This window comes from Bufo gargarizans, chromosome 3 (assembly GCF_014858855.1).
Source record: "Bufo gargarizans isolate SCDJY-AF-19 chromosome 3, ASM1485885v1, whole genome shotgun sequence".
NCBI classification, from domain to species: Eukaryota; Metazoa; Chordata; class Amphibia; order Anura; family Bufonidae; genus Bufo; species Bufo gargarizans.
This window is the reverse complement of record NC_058082.1, coordinates 256,965,493-256,982,096: the sequence shown is the minus strand read 5'-3', so window position 1 is coordinate 256,982,096 and position 16,604 is coordinate 256,965,493. Positions and strand designations below refer to the sequence as shown.

The 16,604-nt window shown below is 39.6% G+C and overlaps 1 protein-coding gene across 3 annotated transcripts in view; it reads left to right on the top strand.

Moving 5' to 3' along the window:
* MSI2 (musashi RNA binding protein 2) overlaps positions 1-16,604 on the top strand; it is a 653,102-nt gene that overhangs the window by 621,997 nt on the left and 14,501 nt on the right. The window contains exons 12-13 of one of the 3 annotated variants that reach the window (XM_044285053.1): positions 2,966-3,142; positions 12,820-13,028. In XM_044285053.1, coding sequence (XP_044140988.1) covers positions 2,966-3,142; positions 12,820-13,028 — 386 coding nt within the window. Of the gene's footprint in view, positions 1-2,965; positions 3,143-12,819; positions 13,029-16,604 lie in introns of those variants that run through there. The other 2 variants (XM_044285054.1, XM_044285055.1) reach the window with 2 other exon arrangements.

The following is a 16,604-nucleotide window of genomic DNA, read 5'->3' as shown; positions in this document are numbered from 1 at the left end:
TAGACGCAAGTCTTTGGTGGGAATTGCTCAAGCCCTGTGCTGCAGAATTTAGCAAATGAACAAAGATAAGGGAAGGTCATACAGTTCACCACCAAACCACTTTGCAAGGTCCAAATCCTGGGAAAAAGTGATGATGTGCAGAGAAACTGCTCCTAAAACTGATCCAAAACTGGTCTAATACTGATGAGAGAAATCCAGCACTGCATCTTAATAAAACGATTCCTTATTAATCACTTCTTAAAAAGCTCCATGACATGAAGTACAAATTCACATGGTACGTATTCCAGATGAACACATGCAGTCCATTATCAGGCCATGCCCTGATGGATGACGTGTTCGCCTGAAACACGTAGCATGTGAATTCACACTTCATGTAGCTTTTAAAGCGACCAATAAATAATCATTTTATTGAGATGCAGTGCTGGATTTCTGTTTGCCATTTGTTTTTGAGGCTACTTGCGCAGAGAAGGTTTGTGACTTTTTGCATTTTTACACCACTCACTCCAGTTTTGAAAAGTGGGTTGGAAACTGGAAGTGGTGAACCATGTATAGGAGTTTTGTACCGAACTTTGTTGCTATTCTGCTTTTAATGCTGTGGATAGGGTTCCCAACCCCGTAGTTATCAAGAATATAGATCACAGCAAAGGTTTCTTTCAGGAATATTTATTTCCAAATAGATATGCGGCAGAAGATTTTAATTATTGTGCAAACGTTTTCGGCCGTATTTGGCCTTCGTCAGGCACTATGGAAATTACAATAAGACAATTTCAGTAACAATTAGTATCCAGTCAATTTACATCATTGATTATAGGAATATCTTCATAATGTACATACATATGTCAAAAGAAAAAAAGGAAAAAGAGTAAAATAAAATAAATAAAGGTTTCGCCGTCCTGTTGGTTATTCAGTTGCAGGTTATATAAATCACAATGGTGTGGAATATCTGCAATAGGTTAAGGTGGTTATACCGCCATTTGTATATTTGACATACACCTGGTCAGATCATCACGGCATTATCCTTGCTGCTAATATAGTTCAATATTATTGTACATATTTTCTAATAATACGTTCATCTTCATACATTCAGGTACATCATCAGTTTGTTATTTGTCCATTTCGTCCACTATTGATCTTATCACTATACAATGCATTTCTTAATTCTATCGTACTTTAGAGACTTTGGACCGTTATGGATCCAAATAATAGTATTGTTTTGCCTAAACCAAAAAACACCTAAACCATGATACAGGTAGTAATATTATTTTGTATGTTATATAAATTGTAACACATAAAAGGAGACTTATGTTGATCAAGCAAAGTTATCTTTTAGCTAATAGCTACTTACCTGTGCCGCTGGAGGTAAACAGGGGAAGATGCTGTTATACATGGGGAGCCTATGGCCGCCGAATTGTGTATGTGGTAGCATGTTGTTATGGTCGATCACTGCTGTTTTATAGGAGCCAGGAGAAATCCATGTATAGGAGTTTCACTAGAGTCAAGTCATCTCAGCAGGAGGGTGGTGTAGAAAACTGGAGTAACAATTCAAGACCAAAATGTTAGGTTTATAAGTGAGCCAAGGGGAGATGATTCTGATGGCCCACCCTCCATCAGTACGGAACATGTACATGTCTAGTTTTAACTGCCTGGTAAACATTGTTGTTGTTGTGCATACTGTGAATCATCCCATAAGAAGTAGAGCCTATTGTCAAAAGTCGGCTCCAAATAGGGTTATGTTTTGGGGACCTGTGGGCCTATGATTGTATAATAGCCTGGGCCCTCTGGTATTTGGGTGGGTCCCACCTTTTGTGTTCAGCATGTAGTAAGGATCACTAGCTCTGTGCTATGTTCATTATAGGATCAGGTGTAGATCAGTATTGTAACCACTTGATTTACTTTCTTACCTAGAAACAGCAAGTTGTGGATATTTGCTTTGTACAAAGCAGCCATTTTGTTTCTCCTAATGATTGCTCCCCAGACAAAACAAGCCATTATAACTAATGTATAGTATTTTAATGAAGTAATATTTAAGTATTTTCATTTTCTTAATTCTTGGAGAACCCCATTAGGTTAAGGTGAGCTTTAAGGTCAGGTGAGTGACACAACAAAGAGTGTAAGCTGATAGGGCAGGCATGTCCAAACTGTGGCCCTCCAGCTGTTGCAAAACTACAACTCCCAGCATGCCCTAATAGCTGTAAGCTATCCAAGCATGCTGGGATTTGTAGTTTTGCAACAGCTGGAGGGCCGCAGTTTGGACATGCCTGTGATAGGGATTCATTTATGAACAGATATACTTTGTGGCGTATATATTGTGCAGATTCTGTCGCACGCCATGTTGCGGCAGAATTTGTGACATCTTCCACACTCACGCTAGGTCTAAAAAAGGGGGTGTGGGGTAATCGGGGAAGGAGATGGGCCGACAGGCCCCTTTCATTCATCATTTTCTACACCTGGTTTAGGCGTAGAAAATGGTCTAAATGTAAGACAGCAAGAAAGCTGGATCCGCCAAAGTTATGTAGAGGATGGCGCCTCTATATAACTTCACAGATCCAGCGCAGGGGCTTAAACACCATCTAATGAACCCCATAGTGCTTGATTCTCTTTCATCTAGTGGTTGTGTTAGGGGTAGTATAAAACAATGGCAGGCTGTTTCATCATTTCAGCACTATTAGAGGAAGCTGCTGATGTTGCTAATCTGTTTCTACTTGAGCCAAATCCATTATTCTATTTTGCATTTTATTTTTTCTGTTTTATCTTTTATTTTACCCTTACCACATACTGTGCGTTTCCAAGATGACTGTTTTATATATTTGTGTGTATTTCCTGATTGTAAGAAGCTATGAAATAGATGGCAAGGGCTGGCGACCTATTTGTTTGGTAGTTTACTGTTTTGACTTCTTTTTGCTTCTACTGCACTTATTCAGTCGCAATCTAGACCTTCACAGTGACAAAGTTAATATGTCTTTAGGAATCCCAGATTATGGTTTCTATACCTCGCCCGGTGACCAACGGGCCACGCTATCGTTTGCGGATTACGGTTCCATGGGGCCTCGAGCGGCTCAGATGCTTCGTAGTGAGCATGCTGCTTCAGCAAGTAACTCCCCCCTCCATCACCTTCCCAGCCCGGATCAGTTTAAGAGCCCAGGTTTGTATAGTCTCTCTTTATTTTGGGGTGATGGGGAAATAAATCAGACTGGGGTTTGTACTGAGATATTAATTGCACATCAGTTATTGCATGTCATTTTTGTGTTATTTTGTTGCAACCCTTGTGTCCTCGTGTTGCAGTGTGAGAACGGAGAATGAATAAGTATTGCAGCCCATCTCCATACATGTGCATGTACATTAACAGATTACTGTAAATTTGACTTAAGATCAACATATCTCATATCCAAACCATACTTGTTCATTTGCTTTGGATAAAGAGTGGAATTACATGTTTTTAGGGCTCAGTATGTTGAAATGAATACATGTTTGGTAGCATATTCACATAATAAGAATTGCTCATTGTGGGTCAAACTTACATTATTATGAAATAGCAAATCTATATATGTTATCCTACCCCAGGACTTGCACCAATCTAGATATCATCATACCATGACCATATCCAATTACAATGTAATCTTTTGATGGCTGAAAATTGTAACTATAGCAACTGCTGGCAGGTATGGTATAATAATGATCTTATATAGCGCTAACATATTCTGCAGCACTTTACAATCAGAGGGTTCTTATACAAACAATATAATACATTACATAGCAACAAAAAAGAGACTGAGGGCCCTATTCGCCAGAGCTTACAGTCTATCAGTGGATAGGGGTGACACAAAAGGTAACATTGTTTTGTACTGTTCAAAGGTCCAGTCTTTTTAACACAATGTGGTGGATACAATTGGATAATGGATCAAGCTCTGGAGAACTAGGTTGAAGGAATGGGGGCCGGGTTGAATGGAGGAGAGTTGGATTAGGCAATAGGATAGGCCGCCCTAAAAAGATGTGTTTTTAGGGAGCACCTAAAACTGTGGATGCTGTGAATTAACCAAATTGATTGGGGTAGAGGTATTCCAGAGAACTGGTGCAGCTGAGGAGAAGTCTTGGAGATGGGAGTGGGAGGTTTGGATTATGGTGGATGTCAGTCTTAAATCATTTTCAGATGCCCTGAGTGGAGACATCAGAGTAGCGGTTAGACAGATAGATGAGCCTGGCTGCTGCATTAAGGGTAGAATGCAGAGTCTAGTGAGGGGAGACCATTAATAATGACTTACAATAATCTAGTCAGGAATGGGTCAGGAGAACAATGACAGTTCTTGGTATTTCCTCTGTAAGAAAATGGCGAATTCTGGAGTTTTTGAGGTGCAGGCGGCATGAGCAGACAAGTGATTAAATATGGGGAGCAAAGGAAAAGTCAATGTCGAACGTGACGCCAAGAAAGTGATTGAGTTGCCCAAGTGTTATGGTAGTGCCATACACTGAGAGAAAAATATCAGGTATAGGTAGATTATTAGATGGAAAAAAACATTATGGACTGTATGGGAATGGCAACATATATAAATATCCTACTGCCATGTCCTGTGGGCTATTTTATAAAATAACAGTTGTATTTTAGGGAAGGTTCCTGACATCTCATCCTTCTATATATATATATATATATATATATATATATATATATATATATATATATATGCATTATATTTTTTGATGGATAATGGGGTGATGAGTGATATAGTGTTCACACCATACACATTGAAACATCTCCAGAAAACCAACTCCTTATTCAGACCAGAGTTTTAGCCCCACCAGGTATTTTGCTTACTGGCCATCCTCTTTGAGAAGACCTCCCCTCTAGAAGACCACATTTTAAAGCAGTTTGGGGTTGGTGTCTCAAAGAAGGCTTTTACTTTAGCTTTAAAACAGCTTGAATAGAAAACACCAGTAAAACGCTGTAATAACTCATGGTTGCAATTTTGCAGTATTTTATCAAGCTAGAGTTTATCTCATAATGTCAACCTTTTATGTCCACCGCTGGATACCTTTTCAAGGATGCTCTTAGCTCACTTACTGCAGTAATTTGTAAGCCAGTGAGGCAGATAAGCTATCCCTAACACGTTGCACATCTTCTGTATCTTATGATATATGATGTTGAGCAGTCCAACAAGTCTTTTAACTGCTGATATTTAGTACAGGCAAAGATTATCTAAAGCACAATATGTAGTGCATATTACTTGGGTACTATTTATAAGGGTGCATTTACACGACCATATTTTCAGACTGCGTCTGATCCATGTTTTAGGAGGTTCGCACGCGGACCCATTAATTTCTGTGGTTCCACAGAAAATGTGGACAGCTCACGGATGCCGTAAATTATAGAACCGCAGACAAGACAAGAATAGGCTTTTTAATAGTGGGGCCAGCGAAAAGTGCGGGATGCACACGGACCACATTTATATTTTGCAGGGCCGCGGTTTGCTACCGCAAAACTGATATGGCCATGTTAATGCACTCTGACTAAGGACCCTTTTACACTGGCCAGATATGGCTGCAATTATTGGGAACTAACGTTCCTACACTCGATCCTAATAATTGACTGCTTGTTTGTCGGGTGATCGCATCCTTGGTGCAGCAACCAAAATTGTCATGTCAGCAGTACATTGCCCTTGGTAAACAGGGGATATGCTGCTGTCAATATGCAGTGTGAATAGGGACAAACAATTGTTTGTCCTCATTTCACTTTGCATTGGACTGTGTGAAAATTCCAGTTGTGGAATGGCACTCCGGTCGGATTCGGCATTGGGAATGATCCAGTCACTCCTGCTGCCTGTCGAAGGACCGACCTGCTTCCTCGCCTATTGTACCAATGGACCTGCCGGACTCTCAGCAGCATCAAATGACAGTTCTGATGAGAGCAAAGGCTCAGATGACTGTGAGGAGGAGAGAGCGTACAGACTGGCAGAACTTCTGGAGCAGCTTTGCTTAGCACATGAGAAGATCGTTGCTCTACCACGGGCTCCAATTTCAAAACCGAAGAAGAAGTCAGAAAAGAAGAAAGTTAAAGATTATGATGTATGGCGGTGTGGTAAGGCACGCCCATCACAAAATAAAAAGGCCTCCAAGAAAACCACATCTGGAGGAAACGATAGCACAAGCAGCACAACTCTTGCGGTTTCAAAGGGTTCTAAGAAATCTTCTAAATCACTGCCTCCACCTCCACTAGTCATGTATGACTCCAAAGAAGAGAAGGCTATGGAGAGGAATACCAAGGCGGATGCTCTGTCTAGGTCAATTGACTTCTCTGACCAACAGGAGGAGTCCCAGTACATGGTAGATCCTGCCCGCTTGATCATTGCGGCTCCTGTCCTGGTAAAAGATATACCTCCCGGGAAGACATTTGGGCCATCTGCCAAGAAGATGGGGGGGTACTGTAACAGCGGCTGCGGTGCACCGATGTTCCCCCACTTATCGCTGCAGTCCTGGGTACGTTGTTTACTGCCCAGAATAACCCATGAAAGAGGACCCAAATAGTAAAAACACTGCAGATTTTCTATAGTAAATATGTGTGCAGAAGATCTGCAATATTTACAGTAGCAGCAAAGTGGATAAGATTATTATTTTTTTTTAAGAACTATTCTGCAACAGTGTCTGCACATTTGACATGCTTTGAGGATTTTAATGACTGCACTGGACAGCTATGTCTTTGAGAAGATTATGCAGATCTATAAAAGGAAATATTTTCAGTGGGACCATTTGTGGTCATTAGATAACCAAACATTCTCCTTGATTATTCAACATGATACAGTTGGTTGGACCCATCACCCATGTGGTAGGATTACGGCACGATATAGCTGTTCTACTTTTGTATGGGATGCATACAGAACAACACTGTTGGCTTGTTGTTTTACCTACTGGCCTTAAGTCTGACTGCAATGACTGCTGCTCCATTCCCATCTGAGGGGCATCCATAGAATCTGTGGAGAAGTTGCCACTGATCATGTCAGTGCTGTCAAGTGGTGTAGCTTGCCGTTGAACACTTCTCTTACGGTTAATGTGTCCCCGTCCATTACTCTTCCCTTATTTATGCAGAATCCCACTGTTACCAGTGTGGAAAGTATTAGTAATTTCATTGCATTGGTGCACTGGGAGCTCAATGATTTGTTAACTTAATAATTCTGGCTGTGATAGATGTTATGTTGCAGAAAGTGCAATGGACGGTTTATTAAATCATGTTTTCCATTCTCCTCACTGTAACGTGATATATTTATTATCTGGAAATATCTCTTTTCTAACACCTACAGGTAGCGCTTTCAACCCTGTTATTTGTTTGTTTCATGCATTGAGTTGAACATCCACCACTCCCATGGAAAATGTAGAATATAATGAATGTGTAGGAGTGATTTTGTCACAGACATAATTTCCGCATTCAGCTCTGTGATCAGTGCGAATGAATACAGCATTATATGAGCGTTCAATGAACTAAAATGACTTGACTCTGTTATCACTTACTTTAAATTATGAGGTTTGACTATAAACACACACTCCAGCATAATTTTATTCATAGCTTGACATTTTACTCTTACAAGTCTTTTTCTTCCATTTTTTCAAAATGATCAGAGCATGTTATTTCATATGACTTATTTTCTAGCACAAATGCTATTATTGATTTGCTTCATCAATGCTAGAACATAATACAGGGCATTTTAATATAGCTTATAGCTGGAGAAGATTGCAGAAAATGCTACTTGGATTTTACATTTCCTGACTTTTTTGCTGAATGTATGGTCTACTGTTATTTCTATTGAGATCATTGTCATTTACATTTTATTTTTCACTCTATTAGAGTCTGTAGAAAGCTGCCATAGCAGTCTAAAGTATAGCTACCCCATCCCGGCAACCTTTTGCTATGATTGGTGCTTCACTCTTGATTTAATGTACAATATTTTCTGGACTATAAGACGCACCCCCGGATTAGACAACTGAAAATGAGAAAACATTTTTTTCTATTTCTTAAACCTTCCCTGGTGGTTTACTGCAGGAATCTTATATAGCAGGGTTAGGCAACCTCGGGCACTCCAGCTGCTTTGAAACTACACTACAACTCCCAGCATGCACACTTGCTCTGCTCTTCTAAGAATTCACATAGAAATGAATGGAGCATGCTGGGAATTGTAGTTTCATAACAGCTGGAGTGCCAAAGGTTGCTGATCCCTGTTATATAGGGACATACAACACTCCTACAAGTAAAGTGCATTGAACCTTACACACACAGCTCTGCTACTGAAATCTTATATACAGAGACAATTCTTCTATCTGTACACATGCAAATCTGCTACATGCACACACACACATTTCTGCTGTATGGATCTTATATACAGAGACACAACGCTTCAACATGTACACATACAACTCTTCTATATGTACACACACAGTTCTGCTACTGAAATCTTATATACAGAGACAGTTCTTCTATCTGTACACATGCAGGTCTGCTACATGCACACACACACATTTCTGCTGTATCGATCTTATATACAGAGACACAACTCTTCAACATGTACACATACAACTCTTCTATATGTACACACACAGCTCTGCTGTAGGAATCTTATATACAGAGACACACAGCTCTGCTGCATGTACACACACAGCTCTGCTGTAGGAATCCTATACAGAGACACACAACTCTGTGGAGTGTACCCATACAACTATGTTATATGTATGCACTCTGCCTGTGACAGGATTCTTATATATAGGCACACAACCTGCTAAGTGGAGGACACACACAAGCACTGCTACACATAAGATGACTCACATAGCAGGTCTCAGCTGTGTGCCCAGGGGCCTGGGAACTAGATGGAGCACAATGCAGAGCCTGGCTCCTCCCAGTCATCTTCCCATCCTGGCACCATCAAAAGTCTTTCATCCAACTAGGACCTAGCATCTACTGTTGGAATAATTATGCAAATAAAGGTGCATTTTGTAGTCCCCAAAAAACTTTCTATACAAATACTGCTGTGTCTCATTTATATGTTTTTGTATTCATACAGATATCGTAGATACAGTAAATCTTATTCTAATTCATGTCTATATTCAAAGCAGCCCTAAAAAGGACAACCCTCAGTCCATATGCCATGTAGGGCCAAACTGATTTTATAGGGGCAAGCCACTTATTCTTAACAGCTTTCTGCTCTTTCCCACTAGCTACCTCCCTCTATTGGTCAGAGTGCTAAGTAAGGCTCTGTTCACATGCCATTTGTTTACTATGTCCATTACATATGATGATGGTATCTACAGGGCTCCATTCATCCACATAGACTGGGCTAGTGTGCGTTGGCACCTATTTTTTGATTGCTGTGTTGAATTCTATGAAGGGATATAGTAACAATGGAAGCCTATTAGTGCTCTATGCCACTGTCTGCCTAATAACTGAATGATGGGGCAGCTTCATTTTGTAAGATATAGTCTTTAACACCCAATAGACATACTGTAGCTCAACTAGATTGTATTGTGGACAGGACAAGAATCATTGAGTACACTCCATGTACAGTGGTGTGAAATACCAACTGCAATAAGAAAAGCCCAAGTTGTAATATGGTTTACAAGACAACATGATAAAAGACAATGGTAGCAATGCATTTTAATATTCCTTATTGGTGACTTCCTTCTCCACTTACTCGGGTTCTATGGAGAAGCATGTATACTGTAAGAAGCAGATAAGCTATATCCATGTCTTGTAAGAGTAGAAACACACTAATTAAGAATTTCTCATTATTATTATTTGACTTTAATTGCTTTTGTTTGCATACAGTCACATCCCTTCCCATTCAGTGAAACGACGGCTGAAATAACTAGTGGGTGTTTGTTTACTGTCTGCTTGGCGACTTGTAAATCCCAACAGCTCTACACCCCCTGACGAATGGGTGGCAGCTGCAGTGAGATTGCAAGATTTGGGTGTTAGATTTAGTAAATGTAGGAAGTCTTATCGTAAAGCATGTTAAATGTAATGTAAAAGATTTAAGTATGAGAGAGAATTTATTTATATTTTGCTTATCTTAGACATCGGTGAATTATCACTAGGATTTGACACATAGGTGGGAACCACCCCGATCTCCAAAACGGAACCAAAGTGAGAGGAGAACAGTCGTACATGTGTGGCGCCCTTTATTCATTTCTGTGGCACTGCCTGAAAACTACAGAGCACTGGTTCTGCCATTTCCGGCAGTCCCCATAGAAGTGAATGGAGTCGGTGGCCTATTCTATTGATATGTCATAAGTCTGCAATGACAGAGATCTGCAAGGGTGTTTGTGGGCACTCTTACAGGACTTTAATTCTCCTTCTGTAATATTCCTAATAAAACCAAATATAGGTTTAAGTGAAACAGGTGTGATTATAAGGGTAACACACAAAAATGGCAGGCAGAGAGGCTGTAGAGGGAAATTAGAAGTCACCCATTCTGTATGTTTTTTTCAATCACCCCAAAAAAATTTAAATAAAACATAAGATATTGGGCAGCACTGATTAAAAAAAATTGGATGATTGATTTTAGAAGGGTTGTGGCAGGGAAGTCTTTTTTTTTTAGCATATTTATGTCTACCATGCCCCATACTGCTAAATGTCTAAATTGACTTCAATACATTATCCAATAAAGAGTGCTGCACTTGTGGATAGACAGCAGATCTCTATGGCAGTCTCGAAGTACATTTCTGCCTTAGGCCTAGCTCTTTCTGCCAACCCCATTCTCTGTCATTGAAATGAAACTGCAGCAGCTTTTCCATTTTATGTTTGGCATTAAAATTCTATTTGGCAAATGGATTGCCGTAGTATGTTTCCTAACATTAGATTATTATACTTTCACATCTGCTAAATAAATTGACTGCTTTCTATGTAAGCTATTGAAAGCTGCTGGGCCCTAAAGCAATGTTAGATGTTATCTAAAGAGCTGGGCCGTTGTATCTCTACTGTATATTTACAATGGAAGCTATCATTTCCTAGTGTATGATATACTACATTACTGGGAAGGCACTAGCCCCTTTTTATTGTTAAAGAAATGGCCTACTTTTTTTTTTTTTTTGAACAGATATGTGTGATGTAGGTTTCCCTCTACCGTTTAGTGCTGACTGACACATGCGACCCTTCAAACTTGTAGCTTTTGAGAATGTTAGGAGAAGGTAGACAACCATATGTACAATTAAAGACTACTAAGTGTTTTTACATCCTAAGGAGGAGATTTATCAAAACAGGTCCAAAGGGAAACTGGTTTAATTGCCCATAAGCATGCTATCAGATTGGTCCTTTCATTTTCCAAAGGAACTCTTAAAAATGAAAGGTGGTATCTGATTGTTTGCTATGGGCAGTTTTTCTTAGCACCAATTTTGATCAATTCCCCCCTTGAAAGGATTGAGGAGGTGGTTTGGGCAACCACTGCACCCAACAACTAGTAGACACTTAGTAAATATCAACTATGTTATTATTATATAGATTTGAATGATCCAATAATTGTTTGGTGTTTAATGATTGTCCACCAGTAGACGTCCTAACTGTCATGTCAATTTTGATATCATTTTTCCAACGCTAGCGAGGATGTCACCCTTCATAGATCCTTCTATACTTGGAAGTACCTTTGTACCTGTCCATGCATATATCATATCAGTTAGCCTTGTCCTTCAAAGCGACCGTGTTGGCGCCTTCTCTATCTCTATTGCCTTTATTTCCATAAAGGCTATTCTAGGAAACCTCAATCATTGTTTAGCTCTTTCTAAAGAGTTAGCTGGTAGTAAGATTTTTTCAGGTAGTTTAGCCGCTTCTATGACTGGCTTATAAACTGAGTACCTTGATTCCACTGTCACTTAAATTTCCCAGTGCATTTGCAGTTCTAGACTGTAAGAGTAGGCCATTTTCACATCACATCCAGCATCTCTGCTCTCCCATTCATCATTTGTTGGCATGTATCTTTTAACACAAGGGACTCTAGCAGTTCCTTTTATTTTCTGTATACATCTCCACTCCCTCAATACACCTACTTGCAAGAATCTCAGCTGACTGTTGCCACCACTAGGGGCTCATCTGTGTATGGCTTCTGGTCAGGTCAGTTGGTTGTGTATACAGCAGATCTGTTCATGTGGTTGTAAGAGGCAGTTGAGATATTTTACAAGTTTGTGTATCAAGATGGTCAAAATAGTTCTCTATACTCAATAGTCAGAGCACTGTTGCCTTATCAAGTACAGTATCTTAAAGAATAAAAAAGTTCTGAATTATTTTCTCCTGCTGGTTTCCTTTGTATGTATTTAGCTGAAAATATTTCACCGGGTATCATAGATTTTGTCATCAATAGTTTTAACTGTTTATTAATGAGTATTTGATAAAATATAGTTGGAATTCCGCCTTCAAACTATCATCGTGTCATCAAACGGAACTCACTTCTTAATGTTAGAACTCAGTTCCTTTGTAGTTTGCATGGGATGTGAATGCTGTCTCCACATACTGTCAGGAGAAAGGGAAAATAAAACACGGTTGCATGATCATAGAGTGCAATGTTCGAAAACATCCTTTCACCTGTTTGAATTGCTTTTGATTAATCCTTAGCCACCAGTCTTTGGTAATAGTAGATGACTGCTGTTTCAATGTATGTAGTTGAATTTCCTTTTAAAGCTTGTCCAGTGGTAGTGTGCTCTGATATTTTCTCTTGTTCTGCATGGCCTTGATTGAGTGTTTGAGGTCAAGCCAAGGCCGTTTTCTATAGTATTTGGCTGTTTATGGATTGATCTGTTTTGTCTGTAGTAACATAGCATACTGTGCTTCTGCTCTCATACTTGGCTTTATTCTCTGCACACCAGTCATGAATAGCTACAGTGCTCAACCGAATTATGGCGCACCCGCTTCCCCGGCAGGCACCAACCCCGCTCGACCTGGTGGATTCCCAGGGGCTAACAGCCCAGGCCCCGTTGCTGACCTCTATGGAACTGCTAGCCAAGACTCTGGTGTTGGTAACTACATTAGTGCTGCGAGTCCTCAACCAGGCTCTGGTTTCGGCCATGGAATTGCTGTAAGTGTCTTGTTTATTCATTTTCTTTAAAAAATGCTTTTGACTGTTGATTCATAAGATCAAACTATACTAGCATGGTTAACACCAAGTATTTACCTTCCTATAATATTTGTATTCTAGCAGGTAAGGGCTGTGTGAATGCTACCTTATAATTTGAAGTTCATTGTAATAAAAAGCAGTAGCCCATTCGTAAACATTTGTATATGTCAAGGCCACACATAAAAGCCTTTACTAATCATCATCGCTGGCCAACCATTTTTTACATAGTTCTCGATCATGCGGAGGACAACTATGGATTTACATAATATACTAGCACAACTCAACAGCACAGTGAGAAAAGTATAATAGGGTACAAAATTAGGATATTCTTTTAAAATCACAAACGTCCCAATAGTATATGGGGATGTACCAGTTGCTATAAATTACTCTCTATTGCTTCCCTAACTATAGAGACAATTTTATATTATAAGGCTCACTTAATCTACTGACTGTTGTTTTATATTGGCTACTGACATAATTAAAAGACCTCTTTCAAGACTGCACACTTCACTGCCCAAGATGTCTCTCCTATTATATAAGTGACAGAGAACTGTGGGCTCATATGCATCCATCCAGTAAGTTCACAGTGAATGCCTTTTACTCAATAGTTGGTCTTCAACCATAGTATTTAACCTTCACTGCCCACCTCAATAAATTGCTAATAGTAGTTATACAAGACATCTCATGTATGTGGGCTTATACAGCTACTATGGAGGAGGGGACGAGGAAGGACAAATTGTCTTTTTGCTAGCAACATTTTCTGTATCTTAATGTAATAAGAAACATATCTTTATAAACAAAAAGCAATATAGAGATAAACCCGATCAATTGGTGGCCTCTAAGTTTAATCAAATTGATGCACTAACAAAGCTTAATAAAAGCTTACATAGAATATTATATCACTCCCATGAAATGCAGGAAGCCTGAACATAAACTGCACTACATTTTAAAAAAAAATGATACCAAGCAATGGCTATCCTTTTGTGGCGTGAGGTGTATTCTCAAAGACTTGTTTTCAGCCCATTTTTTATGCACTTAATTCTTGACAAACATGTTAGCTGATCCTGATTTAAGTTGGGAAAGTTTTCCTGCTTTGCTTTTATGGGGCCCACTCCAGTGTTTGACAAGACATATGCAACCACGATATGGACCTGAAAGTGTGGCTTTAAAGGCACATCTTTCTAGCTCTGTGTTTTCTATGGGAGACCATTTGTAGCATGTCCAACATTATTCCAAATCCAATTACTTGATGGTTAACGTTTCTGTAGATATCAGCCTTCAGTATACAGACAATATATGTTTCAACTTGCTGCAGGCGAAAAAATAGTATTATCACCATAATATTGGATGCAAAGCATTAGATAGCAAGCATTGCCCGTGTTTCTCGGAAATCACTGTCTCCTACCCTCCCCTTCTATGTTAGCAAATTGTCATAGATAAATGCCAAAAGCTATGAATTTGTAGACTTTATATGAAATGTATGAAAGATTTGATACTTTATCTAAAATACCTCCCTCCCACATTCAGATACTTGGAATCTTTTTTAACTATTGTCACCTAAGATGATCACTTTATGTAAAGGGAAGCAGACAGTCTGACCCCTCCTGATAAAATTGTATCTGCTGTAATCTTAAGTGTCTTACCCATGTGTCTGAAATAAAGCCCTAATTTGTAGTCAGTGGGTCTCTAATATATGCATGCATTGTTGTCATCTATGTTCTCACTAATTTTAAATTGTGATAATTTAATTCTGTACGACTTACTGTGAATTACTAACCTATTTTAAAGACTATGCCAAAATAAATGTTGCTGTACAGCTATGCTACTTCGCTATCTAAATCTGGATGGAAATTTATCTTGATCAATTTGCATGCATTTAGTTTTCAGACTGCAAAGTTCTTGTTTGCTGTATGATGGCATGGATGTGCATTTAATTATTCTGAGGCTGCCAACCATAACTCCACCATGACCAAAAATAATGGTTTATTAGGCACAGCAAAACCACATTTTGAACTGCATGGCAAGTGGTAGGTGACAAACAAAAAAGCGTGTAACCTACACAAGTCAAAGTTTTCTGCATATGGATTCAAGCTCTTGCGCAGTTCGCTTCTTTTCCCTTAGTGCTACAGCAGAGCTAGTATTACATATATTATGTAGGTCTCTATTGCCCAAATGCGCACACATTCTTTTCATTAAATGTAGTGATTAGACAGTAAGTTCAATGTAATACAATGCTTACTATGTGCAGTCCAGTTTCTCTTCCTGATCCAACAATCTGGCTGATCTGTTCATATGTAGTGGTATAATGAGCACTTCTAACAATTTTTGGAGTTGTCTACCAGTCCTTCTTTTTTCTGATAGATACAGTGGTGCTGGGTAGGGAACTGTATGAACTGCAATTCACAGGGCCAGCTTTACTTATAGGACGTTTTTCAATCCACACAAATGTTTTTTTTTCCCCCATTTACGTTCCGTTTTTTGCGTTTCGTATACGGAACCATTCATTTCAATGGATCCTCAAAAAAAATGGAAGGTACTCCGTATGCCTTCCTTTTCCGTATTTCCGTTTTTCCATTCTGTTCAAAGATATAACATGTCCGATACATGTCCGGAATGCACACAGACGTCATCCATATTTTTTGCGGATCCGTTTTTTGCAGACCGCAAAATACTGAAAGAGCCATACGGTCGTGTGCAAGAGGCCTAAGACTATTACAGCAGACACTTGGTATGTAAAAAGAATTGTATAGCATTTTTACATTTTATGGGCATACGTTTTTGCTGAAGTGAGTCAAGCCCTTTAAGTTTCAGTCTGCGGTCTTCATTTAGTTTCAGAATCCCTGATAGTCAACTTGCAACCCACTCTTAGTTTCCCAGTAATACATGCTGGGTCTGTGAGTTGAGGCTTCTGCGTCTTAACTTGCTTTTGTGTATTAGCACAGCTCCTTCTGTACTGATTTCCCCTTGTTCAGCCTATGAGGGATCTCTTATGCTTTATGCTGACAGACACTGGTACTGAGGAGCATGTGATTTCCACCATCTCCGCTGGGTCCGCTCCTCTGTCTGTACACTCAAAAACAGCCTTGTGTAAATCTGGCCTCCCTGAAAGTTTGGATGGTTTCTTCCCACTCTCTTATCTATTGTGTACAACCTTCTCCCCTTCCTTGCTGGTATTCTAAGGGTCCTATTACACCTACAGATGAAGCAGTCGAGAGGGAAGCGTTCCTTCCCGGGAATCGCCTGCTTGCTAGCAGAGGAGACCACTGCTATTACATGCAGCGATTTCCCCCTAATTATGGGGACAGGCAATCGCTAATGCCGTCACTCTGAATGATAATCTAAAGTGATGATCTTCGCGATTATCTTCAGGTGTGGCCTTAACAATGAGAGAAAAGAGGGGGGAGAGCAGAAAGAGCCGACACTGCCAGGAGAATGTGTTGTCAGATCCGTGTCAGAAGTAGCAGATAACCAGCTATGTGAAGGTTTTCTTTAGTCTCTACAGAAAAGTGGTAGAGATGTTTTTTTTTTAATGAAAAC